At 42.1% G+C, this 18,442-nt stretch overlaps 1 protein-coding gene across 9 annotated transcripts in view; it reads right to left on the bottom strand.

Annotated features, from left to right (window-relative positions):
- Positions 1-2,139: 2,139 nt before the first annotated feature.
- The window catches only part of LOC135163575 (heterogeneous nuclear ribonucleoprotein 27C), a 220,735-nt gene continuing 204,432 nt past the window's right edge, over positions 2,140-18,442 (bottom strand). For 2 of the 9 annotated variants that reach the window (XM_064123132.1, XM_064123129.1), the window contains exons 7-10: positions 10,064-10,274; positions 7,813-7,963; positions 7,300-7,478; positions 2,140-4,960 (exon numbers count right to left, since the gene is read on the bottom strand). In XM_064123132.1, coding sequence (XP_063979202.1) covers positions 4,860-4,960; positions 7,300-7,478; positions 7,813-7,963; positions 10,064-10,274 — 642 coding nt within the window. In that variant the 3' untranslated portion in view covers positions 2,140-4,859. The remainder of the gene's footprint in view (positions 4,961-7,299; positions 7,479-7,812; positions 7,964-10,063; positions 10,275-18,442) is intronic. The other 7 variants (XR_010299146.1, XR_010299144.1, XR_010299145.1 and 4 more) reach the window with 7 other exon arrangements.

Here is an 18,442-nt window from a genome sequence, read left to right as displayed (position 1 = left end):
GCATGTCGAGTAAAAACACCGCGTGGTACGGAGTGAAAAAAAACGTTCTGTCGATAAAAAAGTGTTTGCCATCTTGTCCGTTGGCGCAATTCAATTTCGCCATAACAAATAGCATGGGCAGTAAGCTCGAATAGCTCCTGGCTATCGAAAAACAATTAAACTGGTAAAATATCGGCAAACACGACTCGATGGACGGCTGATATTTTATCAGCCAATGAACGGAAGTGGCGGGGGCTGGAGTGGTGGAGGGCGTAGGTGGCTGGAGGGTCGAAGGGATGGAGAGGGCGTGGGAAAACCGAGGGTTTTTCCAACGAGGGCTTTTGAGGCGCATCGGAAAATAAAGGTGAAAGGAATTCGTTTTATAGTGATCCATGGATATTCCATATATCCAATCTTCTTGTTGTTGGATTTTCTGTATCCGTCTGGGTTCTCCTCTTTTTTGGAAGTTTTTTGCTTTAACTTGACATTGGCATATTTGGCTGCCATGGGATCACGACTAAATGGATTCCAATGGAACAGAAGTTTGATCGTATCAAAAACTCTGCCAAATTGATAATGATATTTAATTGTTTATTCACTAGTTTTTTGTAGTTGAATGCAAAAAATTCTTTTCCCGTTGGGGGGTGATTTTATATATTTTTTCACTTTTATCTGCCCTACCACAGGTGTATGCACGTGCATATTGCATAAAATGTCTGTACATGTCTGCCTGCGTTTCAGGATAATTAACGGACGAGTGATTTTAAAGCCAGGGAATTTCGCCATTCGTCCATTTCATTGACAATATTCACAATGGGAGGGGTCCATGTGTACGTCAACCGGATTTTCACTGAATTTTTGGCATTAAAATTGGAGTTGTAGATGGAGTGCACTGACGGAAGTAAATTAAAAATTATGCTGCTGTCGATGACTCGTGGACGTTGAAAATAAATAGAAATCACTAATTGAAATTCTTTTGATTGATTGACAAAACAAACACAGTCAATTGAAAATTTTAATTGATTCGAACTGATGTGGTCGCAGCAATTAATTGCAAGGAAATCCTAAATGACTGCAACGGTTGGATATTTTTGTAGATGAAATTGAAAGCCAGCGGGCAAATATTCCAGTGCAAATTTAAACTCAAAATATTATTTGTCAGCCCAGTTTATTGAGGAATGCTGGTGAAATATTGCTGTTACGAATGATTCATTTATTTTTTGCTTTTCAAAACGAACAGAATGAACCGGTAGTAAATGAGTAATTGGCCGCCATACAAATGGCCCAATTGTTGGTGTAATTAAAATAATCCTGATTGATCGACAATTGAAAAACGATTGATGGTAATTTTAAATTAACGCAAAGTCACGAACTCGAAGCACTTCATGGCAATATTACGAATGACCGCACCTAAAAATACCCTTCTAAAAAAATAAATTTGTATCTCGCAAGAAAATCCATCCCCCAGACAAGTAATTTTTTTTCTCAGTAGTACAAACTTACCAATGACGCTCCAAGTCCCCCGGTTTTATTACCCCCTCGTCGATTGTCCCTCGGCAGGTTTTTCTCTCGATCGCCATTTGACCCTTGCTCTCCGGTGAATACGATGCAGAGGGTTGAAGAACGGAGAAAAAATCATAAAAACCCGAGAGGGTTTTTCCCCGGAGAAAGAAATTTTTTTAATTCAGAGCCACACACCCGGAATAACCAATTACACCGAGAAATACTGCATTAGTAAAAGAGTCGTGATTTATTTTCCTTTTTCGGGAAAATGATATCCAAAGGCAGTGGGCAATTAGCCGACAGGCGCGTGCGGAAGGGGGAGAAGAATATCTTGGACGTGGGCTATGATGAAAATTGCAAGCAGTACGAGACCACTCACCTCTCCTTCGGTGTCTGGCTGGAAGCTTCATAATTACATACCACGGTGAGCAATTAAATTAATACTTTCGCACACCGCCATCGTCCCCTTTCCCTTCAACTTCTTCTCTATGAGCTGCGCTTTTTCCCCCTTTTTCCCTACGTTTTTCCACCCCAGGAGAGAAGGGTTTCATTTAATTTTTCCGTCCGAGGATCCGCCGAGGAAAGCAGAAGGGACGGGAGTTGTTATATTCCACTGGGGGACTCAGTTTCCTGAGAAATGACAATCCACAACCTCTTATTTCATCTTTGCCGTTTTTTCCATAATCATTACATTTATTTAAACAGTAGGGTCACGTCAAGAGATATTTTTTTTTCATAATACCAGTTATCGTCCTCGCATAGTCACCAATCACACCTCGCACCACTTTTTTTTTTTTGTATTTTCTCCGATTTTTTTCCTACAACATGATACACATTTTTTTATCGGTATGAACGTTTATGTACAATGCAGCTCCTAATATTTATCCTCTCTCTCGCTCTCTCCCTCTCTCTCTATAAAACTCGGCACGGGTGAGAATTTCCCGTGACACCACTCAACTTGTCGCTCAAGTCTCCGCACCTTTTCTCCCACAATCTCTCAAACTCCTCATTTACTCCCTCGTCTCATCTGTATTTTCCGGATTATTCTCCTCGATGTCACGGCGTGAAGTGTCCTATTAGAGGTCTTTTGATTGATGGAAAAGCGCCAAGTGATATGCCCTTGACGAAATGAAAGATCAAGACGAGGGATTTTTAGTTAATTAATTAAGGAAACACTAAAAGCCGGTATTTCGTTCTCATAGAATTCAGGAATAATATTTCAGTAAAAAATACGTTACTGTGTATGGAGAAATAAAAAAAATGGACGTATTGTTTATGTGGAGTATCGGATGTAATAAAAAATCATAGGGACGTTAGTTACATTTCATTTCAGTGATTAAACATTTATGGGAGATCGTTATTGCTCGAACAACATTTTCAGCAAAAAAATAAAATTATGAAAGCTCCTTTTAAGTTTTCTCCTCTCACTGCTGGATTCCCTTCCACTTTTTTTACGTTATTTTGAACAATCCACTGCCTTCGTGACATTATATTTTACAACTCTCAATTTTTTTTCGTGATTTACATTTGTCGTATAAACTATATGGAATGAAATAATACTATAAATCGTTTTCTTTATCATAGTGTTAGAATCGCCGCTCTTTTTTTAATAATCTCTCATTCTCGTTAAATATATTTTTTTTATTGGAAACAAAGCGCTTTCTTTTCCTTTTAAAACGTCGAGAATTCAACAGTCTTTGAATGTCAGCTCGTCGAGGTGCATACTCTCATTATTTTCATCGTTAATGATTCTCTCTTTTATTTTTTTTATAAAAAATCTATACATCCTAAAATAACCTTGTAATTGTGTCGTTATTTTTCCTCGAGTATTTCAATTAATCGTTACGATATTTGCATTTATCCTCCTGTATTTCGCCTAGTATATTAAAATTTTTCTATTTAATTTAATGGTGATTTATGAGCTATCAAAGTAGCATTACCATAGTCAACTATTGAATATTCAATTAGAATTTGAATTGATTCATAATTTTTTGTTATTCAATTTTTCCTATGTCTCTGTCAATTCTTTAATTAAAATAATTCCAAAGGGAATGCTTCATTTTACACAGGGAATTAACGATTCCTCATTCTGTCGTAGTCTGCTGAGTCAATTATTTTCTTGTGGCATAATTCGTAACATCACCTCAATACACAACGAATAAATATTCATTTAATTTATTTATATTCATATATTTAGGTTTAATATACGTACTCTCTACTCCCAACTGCTCATCTCGATAATGATTTTGGATCTTGTCAATGCCACGTGAAAATTGCAGAAAATATTATCAAATCGTTTTGATTGTTCGCTTTGGAAATCTCCTCAGACAGAGCAGCGATTTTAATTCAAATTTCTGGCTTTCGTCGACCAAAATTGAATTATCATTTATTTCGAGTTGAATGGAGATGAAAATATCCAGTGAAATTAAATATTTTGGGGGTGAAACATTGAAAATGCGATTGTTTGGATGAATTCACTTGCAGGGGCTCCTCCCCCTCCCCCTCCCCAAGGTAATGAAAAAACAGTGTCAGCATTATTCGCAACACAAATGAAATGGAAGTAAAAATATAAAAAATGATAGAAGAAAGGGGGTGGTAATGAAGATGTGGATAACCTCCACGCCCCGTAGATAACTTTTTATTATCTCACAGTAATACTTTTATTCCCTTGTGCTTTTTCTCCTCGTTATACTGGCTCAAATGTATTGTTTTAGTTCTCCAGCCCCTCTTTATCCAATCCTCTTTCACATTAAGCAGAAAAAACTTGTGAGTTTCAGTTTGTGGTATTCAGAATCTTCCCTCTACCTCCATAATGTTAATTTTTCAGTATCGAAATTATTTCAGGAATGAGGCTGATGATTCGAGTGAACTCTGAATAATGTGAAATATGGGATATACTGACACTTGATTTTCCTCACTACGATGGCGTTGACGCACTCACTTCAGTACCTCATCTGTCCATTTAAATACAATTTACTGTACAGTAATAACCGGAAGTGGCTGAATTAAACATAATTAAATCTACTGATAATTTACTGATTTACAGAGTTTAAACCTACGTACCCATGTCATTCTCGTTCACTCACTCATCAAGAACATGATTAATTGATTATTAATTGATAGCCCACAGTCACTTGATCATCATGTTCCTTCTATCATATAAACATTGTTCTTGAAAATATATGTAACGATCACGCATACCCACTCAGCCAAAAAAATCACTCACACTTTAATCAAGAAACGTACGTGTTTCCTCTTGAGATTGCCCCGATGATCGTCTTCATCAGTGTCTGCGTTATCTTGACTCGCGGCTTCGTCGGTAGTGGAGAGTGTTGTTTCAGGAATTTCTTAGGCCTCTAGATGTTGTCAGTGCTCGCTCATCTCAGCAGATTGGCCACGAGGAGAGTGAGGGTTGCGAGGAGAATTGTGGGGGCAACCCCACAGCTACCACCGTGCTGCATTGCTGCAGGATGTTCTCCTGAAACCGATTAATATGACAGATTATTTCGAAATATTTATCTGCTTACTCGAGCAATTTTCTAGTTTCATCAGCTAGTTATCAAAAAAATTTTTTTCATGAAGTCTGTGAGTTTTCAGCACCCCCCAATGACTTGAATTATCGAAATTTTAGCCAGTTCGTTCATCACCTAAGATGACGTCTCGTTAGCAACTGCCGACAGTGCCGAGATTGACGGGTATGCACCTGCGCCTCGTTAACCATTGCCCACCTCCTCGTTCCTCATATTCTCTTCCACCGAGGGCGGTGGATAGTGATGCCAATACTCTCCCGGCATTCGACGGCGTAACGCATCATGATCGCTTTTGATCTATTACCGAACACCCTGGCGTCATGGATAATTTAGTATCTCGTTAGCTAACCGATCGCAACCGTCGTTTCCCCCAGAACAGTGGAATAGAAACTGGTGGGGATGTACTCGTTGGCCGTATACACTCACTGTATAATTACTACCGTTAATTATCCATGTCTCACTTTGGGCTGACGTACTAATACACGAGTCCAACGCAATCGACATTGAATATCGGACAGCGGTGAGCGCGAGCGGAGAAGAACGCGATTAACACGAATTTCATCAAGAAATAATTATTGATATTCCAAAAATTGCAAATCATTTGTTGAAGCTCAATAACTAAACTAAAAAAATATCTGCTGTCGAGAACAATTCGTTTGTATGGAAGATCGAATGAAAAATGAAGGGTCGAAATCTTTTAACGAATGTCAGAGTTACTTGACATTTACAACGCCGATCGGCAATCGAATATTCCTGATGGGTTTCAAGTTTGTTCTCGCCGAGTCATCAAAAATATCTAGTTGCGTGTCGGGTGAATATCGGCAACGGTCATTGGAAACCCTCGAATGATCATGAGAATGCCCCGAGGCCACTGTGCCAGCAATATCGAATGTCTGAGCTTTCAGCGAACGAAAAAAACATGACCAACAGCCCTAGCAGTTACCGCAATTGCCACGAACAATATCACATTTACATACGCATCTATGTCTATATATATATATACACAGGTATATATTTTTTTATCCAGCCAAATTCAAATGTATGTGAACTTTGCTATTTTACAACGAGACCATTCGCAGAAATTCCTTTAAACTCCACCGGAAATAGAGTGCTGACCTGCTCATTGTTTTCTTCCAAAAGATTATTTGTTATTACCATTTACTCAGTGGAAGAATGACATTTGTGGACTCAATACTCTCCAATATATATTAATATGGAAATTAATGCTGCACAGTTCGTCTGCATAATTAATTTAGTCCCCAATGCACAGTGTCACCACATTGGCCATCGACGTTGTTTCAAACATAGCTGATTACACTACAAAATTGACCGCAAATTTCAATTATTTCACGATAAACCTCCTCACCCTGGGTCTACAGCATGAATACACAGTTGGGGTTGAATATACTGGGATGATATGGGATTCGATGAAAATTGAGGGGGAGGGTGTGAGAGGAGGCTGGAAGCGGTCAAGCGGCTATCCGGCGGTGGTTCGCGCCACGTACGATCTGCCGTATTAACGCGATTACGAATTGCACATAACATTGAAAAGCGTTGCACACATTCCGCCCAGCCGCTCACCCACATCCCTCGTGCGAAAAACCCTGGACCCAGTCGGCAACAGTGTTGAACATACTCGTGAAATTTTTCGATAACGCGTGGAATTATAATGGAGTCGTTTTCCCGCACACTGGGGATCAGACCTTCAGCGCTTGTCGTAAATTTTGCGAGGGTGAGTACACTAGTGGTTGAACCGCACCGTTTTTGTCATACTTTGTCATGATTTTTTTTAGGGGGTGGGAAATTTTTTTGTGAAAAGTGATGGGAAAGTTTTATGGGTGATATGGAGGGTAAGAGTTATTTTGTGATGATGTTACGTTTGAGGTTGCGAGGGTTGTTAGCATTATGTTGGCTGTCTGCTTTCGTTGGATTTTTGTTTTGTTTTGTTGTTCTGTTTGAAGTTGTGTAATTCCGTTTTCGTTGACGAGTCTAAGGTAAAATGTGTCTGAAAATATTCAGGCGGGATTTATTCAAGTTGTGACGAAAGGAAATTGCAAGATAACTTTGAGGGTTGATCGCTTTAGCCGAAGTGTCTTCACGAATGAACAGGAATATTGAGTTTGATTAGGTCGGTTGAATGGGATGACCCGATCGTTCCACCTCGTCTCCGTCTCTGTCAGCGTCATTGGATGTTATGTCAGCTGATGGTAGATGTGGTAGCTAGTCGAGAAGAGGGATGAAAATGGGATACAGTGGTCTCGGGTATTTTGGTAAAGAAGCCACTTACCATTCAGCACGTGGACCATTACACTCGCAGAGTTGGCATTACTTGGAATGCAGGTGTAATTTCCGCTGTCACTCGATCTTGCCTGCGTCACTAGTAGCTTACTCGTTGTTCCAGCCTCGGTTTTCTCAGTTTCCAGGGATACACCGCCCCTGTGATGAACGCTGGGATTATCAAGCATACTTTTGCATTGTATTAATGACAATTGATTGATTCCCAAAGCGTCGCAGGATAAAATAGAGTGAAAAGTTAGGAAAAGAAGAATTTACTGTACATTTCTCCTGAAAACGGGTATTGGGATTTTTTTAATTCAATACACGAAGTTTAAATGACTTTTTTCTCATTATCAGTGAAGAAATGGTTCACCCCCGATAGAAAATAAAATTTTGTTGTCCGAAATTCGGCATTAAAGGACTTCGTGACTTGTATTGAAGGATTCTGGTATTAATCCGAAAGATATTATCACAGGGGTTTGATTTTCCTCGACCTGGACACTGATGAGCTGAATAAACATACCTGGGACTATCAAAATCGACGACAGATGCCCCATGATGCCAGGCGACACTGCTTGGTGGTGTGCTCTGCACATTAACTGTGCACGTGAGGCTTATGGTACTACCCTTCTTAACGTAAACGTCCTCAGGACCCACGATTTTCGCTTGTGCCGCTGCAACACACAAGATCAGCGGAAAATATCCGCCCCAACTTTAGACTCTGGGAGATCGTTAAATCCCACTTTGCGGGGACGTTTAACATTGATGGAGGATTAAAGGAGTGTCAATTTTCCCGGTTGGTAAGGATTTTCAGGATTCACGGGGAATCAAGGGGAGGTCGGTGGTGATGAGAGAAGAGGATGCAAGAGTTCTTCAACTACGACATAACCAGGTTTCCAACATTTATGGCTTCAAACATCCCTGAGACCATTTTTTTTTATCACAACGTACGAAGAAAGAACGTGAAAGATAAAATGAAAGGAGATTGAAAAAGTAGATGTGAGAATAGAATGAAAAGAACATGAGGACTAGTAGAAATGATGAAAAAAGCGCAATCATGCTCTTCAAGTATTTTCCGAGGTATCACACAACCGTGTCGTACATAAAATTTACGACGAGTAATCGATCCCAGGGGCGAGGGGGCGGTGGAAAGGGAGTGGTGGGGACTGTGAGAGGTAGCCAGTGACGTCGGTCTGTGCAGTATGTGGTCCTCCTTCTTTCGTTCACCGGAAGTTATCGATCTTCCGGATGACCGCGGAGAACGATTTATCGTTTCCAGTCCCTCATACCACGAATCCCCCTTTTTTTTTAAAAAAATAGAGCTGGGAGATGGAGAGGGAAGTGAGATGGTGGTAGATGGCGAATGTCACCCCGTGGATTCACCCTGTCGAGTCGTATCGCTCATGCAGACTCAAAACCCCGAGAACTACGGCGACGTGCACAGTCGAGATATCCACGTTTTTAGCACACCCCAGACGATTTGAGGGTTAAGAGACATTCCGTTGAAAATTTTACACAGAGTGAACTACGAAAAAAATCAAATAAAATGCGAATAAAGTATCTACGAGTTTGAAAGTCCTTCATTTATTTGAGAAATGAAGATATTGACATGATCAAATGAAATTTCATTCATTTCTAACCTGATTTGTACTTGCGTCGTACCGCGTCCGTCTTGGCATCGGGGACACGGTCTCTACCTGGTGGTGGAGTGACAGAGAACAGATAAAAGAGAAAAAAAATGATAGTGAACTAGTTAAAAAGTCGTTGGACTGGAACGAGCGGGAAATTTGGGGGGGAGAGGTGGTGGATCCAGTGGAAGTGGGTTCAGGTGATATTGCAGATTTGAGACTGATCGGGTTCACGAGAGTGGAGGCTCATGTAAAGCTCGTTTATAATGACTGAGAGGGATTTGCTGAGTGGGGGAGATTCTCAGCGCATCGATATCGAGTTATACTCGTGATGATTCGATCGAAATTCATCGATTGTCTGATTGTTTATCACGGGTAATAACGGGTGAATACAAATCCCTTCAATCCTGAATATATTCTCCCCTGTTTCAAGCCCTGATCAGTCCCTGCACCACTCAGAGCCATTAACTCTAATAATATTCATACGACGAACCGTAAAATACCCCACAAACAGTGAGGGACAACATTAAATGTTGAAGACATCGTCGAGGTCCTAAAATACGAGTCAGTCACAAATACAAAAGCCCTCAATCCCTCGTATCGTCTGACAGTCTCGCTCTATGCTTGCATTACAGATTACCCACCAACTCTCGAGACGACTCGCGCTAGATTTCACGCGCAAATATTCATAGTCTTCCCTCTTGGTCGAGACAATGTCGACGATAGGCGAAGGGGGGTTTGGGATTGAAGTGCAGTGACTGAAGAAAGGGCGAGAGTGGGGAGGGAATGAATGGTGTGAGGGAGTTTGCCTTCTTGGTTGTTCGAGGCGTGTCGGATAAGATATAGCTAGTAAGACAGGGGAAAGTGAGGCTGAGGCGCGTCGCAGTTGAATTAATCAGTGTGCCGAAGGCATATCCCCACTCCCCCCCAAAGCATCCATTCTCCCCATCCCACCCCAATTCCATTCAAGTTTCAGTTCTCCGGCTCGTTCACATCGGATCACTACAGCGATACCCGATTGCCCTACAATGTCGTAGTGAGTTTAAAAGGGGAGGATGGGGTGAAAATGGCTGAGACGGCCCAGGATAAATTGAATGTGTCTGATCGACACTGTGTATCTTCTACTTGAATTAAAATTTTTATTACCTTCGACCCTCAGTTCAAAGGCCAATTTCATTTTAGGCTCTGTATTGACCTGACACTCGTATAAACCCGCATCCCTTGGCTGAACAAAATTTATCGTTAATCGCCACTCGTCACTACCCTCGGGATGTTTCACTGAAAATCTTGCGTCACCGGTGTATGTGATTGTCGATGATGTGAGTATGTGCATATCGCGCATTCTCATCCAGGATATCTGCAACAAAAACCAATTTAATGATCAGTCAGTGAGGTAGTAATTTTTTCATGTGAGGTAGAAAATTTATTCGCGGCTGGGGAGGCAACGACCCCAATTGATCATCCCTTTCTATGGAAATTCGATAAATAATTCATTGTTAATCAATGGGAAATTAAATCCCGGTACTTTCTCCAGTGGTTTTTTCCTAATTTTTTGCTCCGTTCAGAGTGAAAAGAGGGGGTGTATATTGCACCGTTGGGCATTTTATGGGCAGACGTAGAGGGCTGTCTCGCTGGCACCCCTCGACAATTATGGGAGTACGTGCTAGCTCCTACCGATGCCCGCACAGGTACCGTTCTGCCGTTATACAGCAAACTATTCTCGTATCCTCGTTCAATACCAACGACGCACATAGGTCATATTCCCACTGGCATTCGGAGGTGTTTCTCTCGCACCTGGTAGACTATGGAGACTCGTTAATTACCCCCATGACACCAGCAAAGTCACGTCGTTTACCTCGAGCGTATTCCCTGTCCCTCTGCCCCTATTCCATCCCATCACAACTCGGCCAAAATCGTTCTCAAGTGTTGCAAAATGACTAGAAGAAGTGAAACATAACAAACTGTTTCCCAAGAATGTTTTCCCTTCTATTTTTCGTTCCATAAAAAAAAGTTAACTAATTGTTCGGTAAAGTTGAGTTTGCGGAGGAGAAAAAACAATACCACTACCGCATGACAAATTTCCCTTAATTGTTTTTTGATGAATATACCGAAGAGGAAAAAGTGTTCTCATGCGTTGAAATACTAGAGAAGAGTGGACCGAAGAAAGTGAAAAAAAAAAGTTGATAAAAAAAAAGAAACCAGTGAAAAATAAACTGGCAGTGACGATGAAATTTGATAGAGCCGGAAGTTGAGCCCAAGGGTTTTCAGCGGTTTTCTCTATTAAAATGTAAATTTTGCAAATACATTTTCCGTGTCTGTTAATATCCGAAGCTGCTCGTCATCATCAGCAGATCCACTGGGTTCGGGCATTCGCGTACAAAAAGAGGGAAGAAGGATCATATCTGTATTATTCACATTACCCTCTCTTCTCAGCCACTCGGGCCACTGTTTCCTCTCGTCGTAAAACATAGTCGTATACACACGGCCATGAGTAACACGATCCCACGGATGGAATTAAATATCTCGTTCCACTTTTGCACTAGTGTCACCATTTTACATGGCAAAATAGAGCTTGCACGGGCTTGCAGATTTGTTCGTAACTCACTCGAGTAAAAATCTCACTTTACCAACTTCCAGCTGAATCCTCAACTCGAGATTGAGTCTTCTGCTTCATTGTCTGACCATACACCGACTGCATTCACTTGTCCTCTTTCTGCTGTTTCATTCTCTCATTTTTCAGGCTCATCCTCACGCCGGAAAGCCGAGAGTTTGCACGGTTTAATGAGAAACAAGATGAAAATAAACATCTTAAGGATATCCGAGTGGAACAGTCTCTACGATGAAATGAGTTTTCAAAAGATTGCATTTTTCTTTGTGCGTTCATTATGAATAAGAAATTCAAGTTGACGGGGATTTGTTGAATTGGAGATGCAAAATACGGGAAATTCGTCGCGCTTGGTGAATATTAATTTTCATTGGGTGAAATGATAATATGCTAAATAGGGGCAGAGGGTATTTCATTATGTATTCATAATTAACAATCCCTACGTAGAAATTTTTTTCTTAATAACTGTCTGGCGCTCACACTCAAAATTTGACTTTCGCGAAGGTATTTCCTCGCTTCAATGGGCAAAAAATTTTCCTAAGAAAGACCAACTGCATTTGCATTAGAATAAGTGTTTCGGAAAGAAAAAAAAATCTACACATAATCTTGTATTCCCTGGAATCGATGGAGCTTTGCCCGGGCAAGCGTGAATGTAAAGCGACTGCAGTTTACCGTGAATAAACCATCTCCATCTCAATTTGCCGAGTGGCGTAAGCGATGAAATGGTTTTGGATATTCCGGGGACTGAATACCAGAGCTCGAAGGGAGGAAGAAAAAGACGATACTGAGATGGAATAAGACTTGCCATTTTCTGCTCAGGTCAACTCGAAGAGGGGCCGAGAGTGTTCTGCATTTACAAAGATTTTTCCCCCGCCTGAAGTACTCGTGAAATCGTCATCGTCGATGACTGCCCATTACCGTGATTTTCCCTCACCCAGATTCATAAAATATCTTAGAAAAAGAATATTGTTGTCGATTCACCATTGAAGTCGTACAATAGAATAAATCAATTCTGCTCGAGGGTCGCAGGTCACTGAATATTTCTGGATCTGACGGAGATGACACAATTTTTATCGATTACCCAAGAATATTTTACCATGTCATATCCTCTCTCTAGGATTCAGAATTTCCTAATAATCTCCCTCCAAAAAGTACTTTAAATTCCCTCCCACAGCAATTACCCCCCCACCGCGGGGAAAATCTCCCAAAAAACCCTCAAGTCTAATAACAACAACTATCCCACAACCCCTGTACCTCCTGCACTCTCCTTGAGCTATAAAAACATGTCCCGAATCAAGAACCCAACTCTCGCATCAAGAATCATCCTTCCGCAGTCCCCCTGCCCCACCGCAGACGTGTCCCCAGCTACCTCCACCGGGGACTGGGCCACGAGCTGCGTGTAAACAAAGAAATAAAACCCCAACCGAGAAAGAGTGATTGTATGTACACGTGAGGAAAGCCCTACAAAAGAAGACATGAAATCGAGCAGGAGATGTACACAGCAATTTTACCACTGAAAATATATGGATAGAGTGGTGGTACGCTGGTGTGGAAAACTCCAAAGACGTTCGAAAGAATTTTCCAAGGGTGAAATTGTACATACGTACCACTCGTCGCGGCCTTAAAAGCGATTTCTCTCATTCCCCTCCCTCCCCACCCCCCTGTACAGCCATCTCATTCCACAACTGTATTCTCCACATGAAGAGAATATTTTCCAATTCGTTGACAACTTATCCCACTGCCAGGTTTTTCTTCAGCTTCTCAACCCAACCACCCTGTTACCCCTCACCCTCTCTGTCAGTACATATCCCCGTGTGTTACCCACTGGGAGGGATTGAAAATGAAATCGGTACGGTGTTCTCCCTCCGACCGACGATGAAAACGAGCATTCAGTCTTCTGTTGAGCGTCGAGACGAGATTGTCGTCGATTTATATTAATGGCTTTGGAAAATAGCATTTTCACGGTGAAATGAATCTCACTCAGCATCTCTGAAGCCTTCATTTATCCTGAATATCCGTTCTATCCGTCGTTTCATTCTCTCTCATTTACTCCCATTGCTTGGTGAGGATTTTTTTTTCTATTCAATTTTCATCGCAATGGCGTCAACCAGAGTGACGAGATTCTGATCTATTTTCAATATCATTTTATTATCATTTTTTTTTGTGAGTGGCAATTCCGTTGAGTCACTGGGTTGTAGTTGCAGGCAGTCGGTGTGCTCCCACGAATTTGTAATTTTCGATATTGACAACTGCTCGGGTAGGGGATGAGGGTGGAAGGGAGGAGGGGACCATGTGAAAAGTGGGTGGAGAGGGGAGTTCAGTAGACTTGTGTCACGATTCTAACGCGATTCGGTCTACCTTGCACGTACCACTTATTGGCTGAATGCCGAGTGCACGCAATAGCCAGATTTATGGAGTCCTCGCCGGCACGACTGGACCACAAGTGAAGTGGGGGATGGGGGTGGAGTGGAATGGGTACTCACAGTGGGTAGAGCTCGATGGAGGAATGAAGGAAAAAGAGTCGAATGAGAATGAGAACTGTGATTTGCCTCGCATATCAAAGAGGAAACAGTGCAGTAACTTTGTAGGAATTGTGAAAATAGTTTCTGGGGAGTAAATCGAGTTGGGGGTTGAAATGACGCTTGAGGTTCACGGGACTTTCGACAGGTGAAAAATTTATTTATCGATGGGGCATTTCAGGTGGTACTTGATTTACGATGGGTGCATGAGAAATAAAAAAGGGGATGATACAGTGGTGAGGGTGTAATTTAGCGGAGTGAGTTGAAAATATTTGGATGAATGTCGTGTATTTTTTCATCACGTGTTTAGATCCTTCTGGATAATTTTTCCTCTCCGTAAACTGGACATTAATTGATGAATAGTGAAAAGTTTGGAGGGGGAGGATGGCGATAATGACCATTAATCGTTTTCCCGCGGGGGAGGAAAGGGAAATCTTGATGGTGGTTTTCGAGAAACGAGGCAAACTACCTGGCTGAATTATAGGGGATGATCCTATGCAGGCGAATAAGACCGCGGAATATATGGGCATGTGGTGAGAGAGAATAAAAAAAAAATGAAGGGGAAACAGGGGCATCGTTACTGGAGGCTCATTAACGAGAACTACCCCCAAGACACCCCTTGTGCAATGCGCCCAGTTTCTCCTGGTCTCGTCTAGCAGACGGGCTTCTCCTCCCCTCGGAAGACCCGGGGACGAACAAGGTCCAATACTAATTAGCCAGCGTCATCCCATTGGTCTTGTCTTTTCCACTGAGAAATTCCGAGAAAATAAAATTGGAGTTCCACACGGGAAAAAATAAAGTGAAAAATCAGAGGCTGAGGCTCGCTTCACTCATTTTTTAATAACTCGTGTGAGTCCTGCAATTCTCAAGTTAAAATCTTTGAAATTCAGTAGAAATTGATTTTTCCAATTTTTCGTGGTTCTCTCCTCACGTGAAAGGATCTCTCCTCACGTGAATAATTCTGCCCTACGAAGTACCGTGGATTAACTGTGCTTGGCTTTACCCACATGATAAATATGCGATGATGAACCAGCATAAAATATGAAAATTTAGGTAGTTTAAAAGGGCATGGGAAATTTAAGCTATCCATAGAGTAAACCACAGCGATAAACCATCAGACTTGGATAACATCGTGCCGGTCTTCACATGTTTCTGTACACGTAGACCAGTTTAGTTGGCTATGGTTTTGTGGGAGCAGAGGATTGAGGGAGAGAGGGGCGGAGTAGAGGGTTGAAATGGCCACGATTGCGTTGAACTGGGAAAACGTGGAGAGTGCGGTGCGCTTGGCCCTGGCAATGGTGCGCTTTAAGCCGCAGGGTATTTATCCAGAGAGAAGTGGATTAATTATCGTACGCCAGTTAGTCTACAGGTTCAACCTTCCTCATTCAGTGTGATTCTCTAATAATTCGGGGGCGATGGTGGAAGATCTAGTCTTGAGAGAGGAAGAGCTTGGTTTATACTTGTGCAAAGATGGGGCACTGCTGCGGGGCATCAGCAATAATTTTATGAGACTGGTGGTGGGAGTGGATATCCAAGTTTATCCAGTTTGATTAGAGAATGATTATTTACGCTCACAGTGGTGAGGAAATATTTTATCATTTCTGAAAGCCACAACACCAATGTCACATTCAAAATCCATCAATTACATTTCCCATCAACAATGTCGTGGCCATTTCCGCCTGTGGAATACTCCTGTAGTTTACCAGTGATTTCATTTCATAAGTCATAATGAAGGACAACCTAATTATCCCCACAATGCAGCGACCATCACAATATTTAAAAACCCCTAAATTGCAAGAACTTGTCCCACTGTTATCTTGTATTCAAATCCCCTTTTGATGATGAATAAACAATTTGTCTCGCAGCAAGTCCTACGTGATGTCTCTCCAACAGAAGTAATTTACCCTCTTCAACACTCCTGAACATTCACGATTTTCCATTGAAAAGCTCTCGGCTAAAAACTGGGGATTTGTCGTCACCAGAATGAAAATGAAATCGAAAGTAATTTGCATCAGACTGACTCACCGGAAGTCAGTGTACATTCTCCAAGCCAGGTAGCACTTTTATCTCTTACTTTTCATCAGAGTAGTTTCTCCACGAGAGGAAAAGTTAAATTTGCATGGCACCAACACTCACCCAGCCCCGTCCACACGTTAGGTGATGGTCCCTGGTTGTGGCACCTCATCGGCTTGTCGTCAGTCCCACATTTTCCCATTCCATTCGTCCATTACAATCCCGATTTCATTGTTTCATTCGTTTACGACTGTCTACTTACAGAAATTGGACATTGGAACTGACTGCATCACTCATTTATGTCTGGATTCATGGAAACGAAGGGAAACATGGTCTCATAAACTCAAAGGCGAAATGGCTATTTAACGTGGAATATGCTTTCTGCATTAAGAATCCCCTGGGGGTAAAAGTTGGCGAAGAGGTAAAGAGATGATTTAATCATAAAATTCTGTCGTCACTGGTAAATTTTCGTGGAGGTAATGCTCCTTTGAAGGACTCCTTTGACGCATCTCTGGTGCTCTTGGCCCTTCACTTCTCCTTCGCATATATATCAATGAGTAAAAAGGCATACAGCACCCCCTCTCGCCCTGGCCCCGCATTCGCCCATCGCCGAACCATCCGCTGAACGTCTCCATCTTCGAGCCGATGGTATGCGCTTCCTTCCTTCCTTCCTTCCAATTACGCAGTCAAGAAGTGCTGGGAGCATCAATTGATTTAAGAGCTGTCTACGAGGAGGCTTCGAGTGCTTCAAGGGGAATAGGATGATGAGGGAATGGGGAATGTGACGATGATGGACGGAAAGACAAAAATGAGAGGTGAGGAGATATCTGTCTATAATATGGGATCGGGATTCACTGGAGGAGAAAAATATTTTAAAACACAGAAGATAAAAATTCCAATTCGAATCGAAGAAGTACAGTGACCATGAGCTTTTGTAATTCTCATAATTTTAAACCACAGAATGTCAGCCTTAACGAGGGCTTTCAGGGAAATATAATCTCAACCGACCCTTTTAGTTTCTAAACAACTGTAAAAATCGAGGAAAAACCTGGAAATAGGAGACAGAGGTTGAATGAAAAAGCAACCAAGAGAGGAATAAGAGTCTAGCTAGTGGCCCTCAAGGATTAAAATAAATCCTAATCTACCCGAGGTCATGGAGTCAAGAGAGAGGTGGACGAGTCAACCGACCCCCACGAGCTACTCGTCCCGGGGTCGTCTCTATGTGACAGCGGACAAAGATTTTTCTCCCTCGGTGTGTATATAACCTCAGCGATGACGGGAACGAGGAGAAATAGAAAAGAGTTAGCTGCGGGATAGTGGCTAGGGGAGGGGGGCGGGAAAATACATAGAAGAGAAATCCTTCCGGTGCATTTCTCGGCGAATCATCGTCCCCACTGTGGTTTAAGTGACCAAGACATTCTCTGGGCTTTTCACTGAGTCTTCCTCCGCTCTCGTGCCCTCCGGGCCAATTGCGGACGAAAATGTAGAGCTATTCTCTCTTTTTGTCTCTTTCCCCCCCTTCTTTTTCCCCGTTGGCATTTCAACACAGGGAGAATGCCATATCCACATTTTACACGGATATAAGGATAAAGTTGGTAGTCGTCCTCTCGGCACATACAGTGAAACATTAAAAAAAAATTTCTCTCGCTATTGTAATAAGCGAGAGTTGACGAAATAAAAAGAACGAAGGGGAAAAAAAGTATTTCATCGCGCCCGAAAAGAGGGAAAGGAAATACGCTGGGAGTTGGTGGGGGTGGGGGTGGGGTAATGGCAATGTCAGTGAGCAAACAACGCGTCCCAGCCCGGTGCTCTGAAGGCTGGTGATCTACGGATGGCTGGGGCTACGTTGAGGCAGGTCAGTAGTCAGAGATACTGTTGTGTCCGACGTAAAATGAAGGGAAGACAGAAACAGAGGGGGACACCGAGGGCGGTAGCTAGTTGTGGGGTCGAGTGTTGGGTGATATGATACTTGACAAACGGCTTGTACGGCCAAGTGAGTGTACCAGTGGGGCTGTTGGAGCGACGGAGAGAGACTCTGTTGGTTTGAACGCGTCGCCCGTTTGCCCTTGTGTATACACCCCTTGCAATCCACCCCCCCACCCCTCTACATGAAGAATAAACATCCTTCAGTGATCTCTCAGCACCTAGTCACTGTATGCAATATTAACTAACCTATTTTTTTCTGGGGGAGTCATTGGATAGGTGAGTGCTTCACTTTCAGAATTTAATTTTGAACAGTTTTTGAGTATCGCTGGGGGAGGGGGGGTGATGATTTATTTTTTAAGAAATTTATTTGCTCACTTTTACTCCAATTTTTTGGAAGATTTCCTTTTTCCAATTGTGAGTGATACAACATAAACAGAATTTCATAAAAAATCTCACTAATTC

The sequence above is a fragment of the Diachasmimorpha longicaudata genome, chromosome 6, assembly GCF_034640455.1.
Source record: "Diachasmimorpha longicaudata isolate KC_UGA_2023 chromosome 6, iyDiaLong2, whole genome shotgun sequence".
NCBI classification, from domain to species: Eukaryota; Metazoa; Arthropoda; class Insecta; order Hymenoptera; family Braconidae; genus Diachasmimorpha; species Diachasmimorpha longicaudata.
This window is presented reverse-complemented; position numbering and strand designations above follow the sequence as displayed.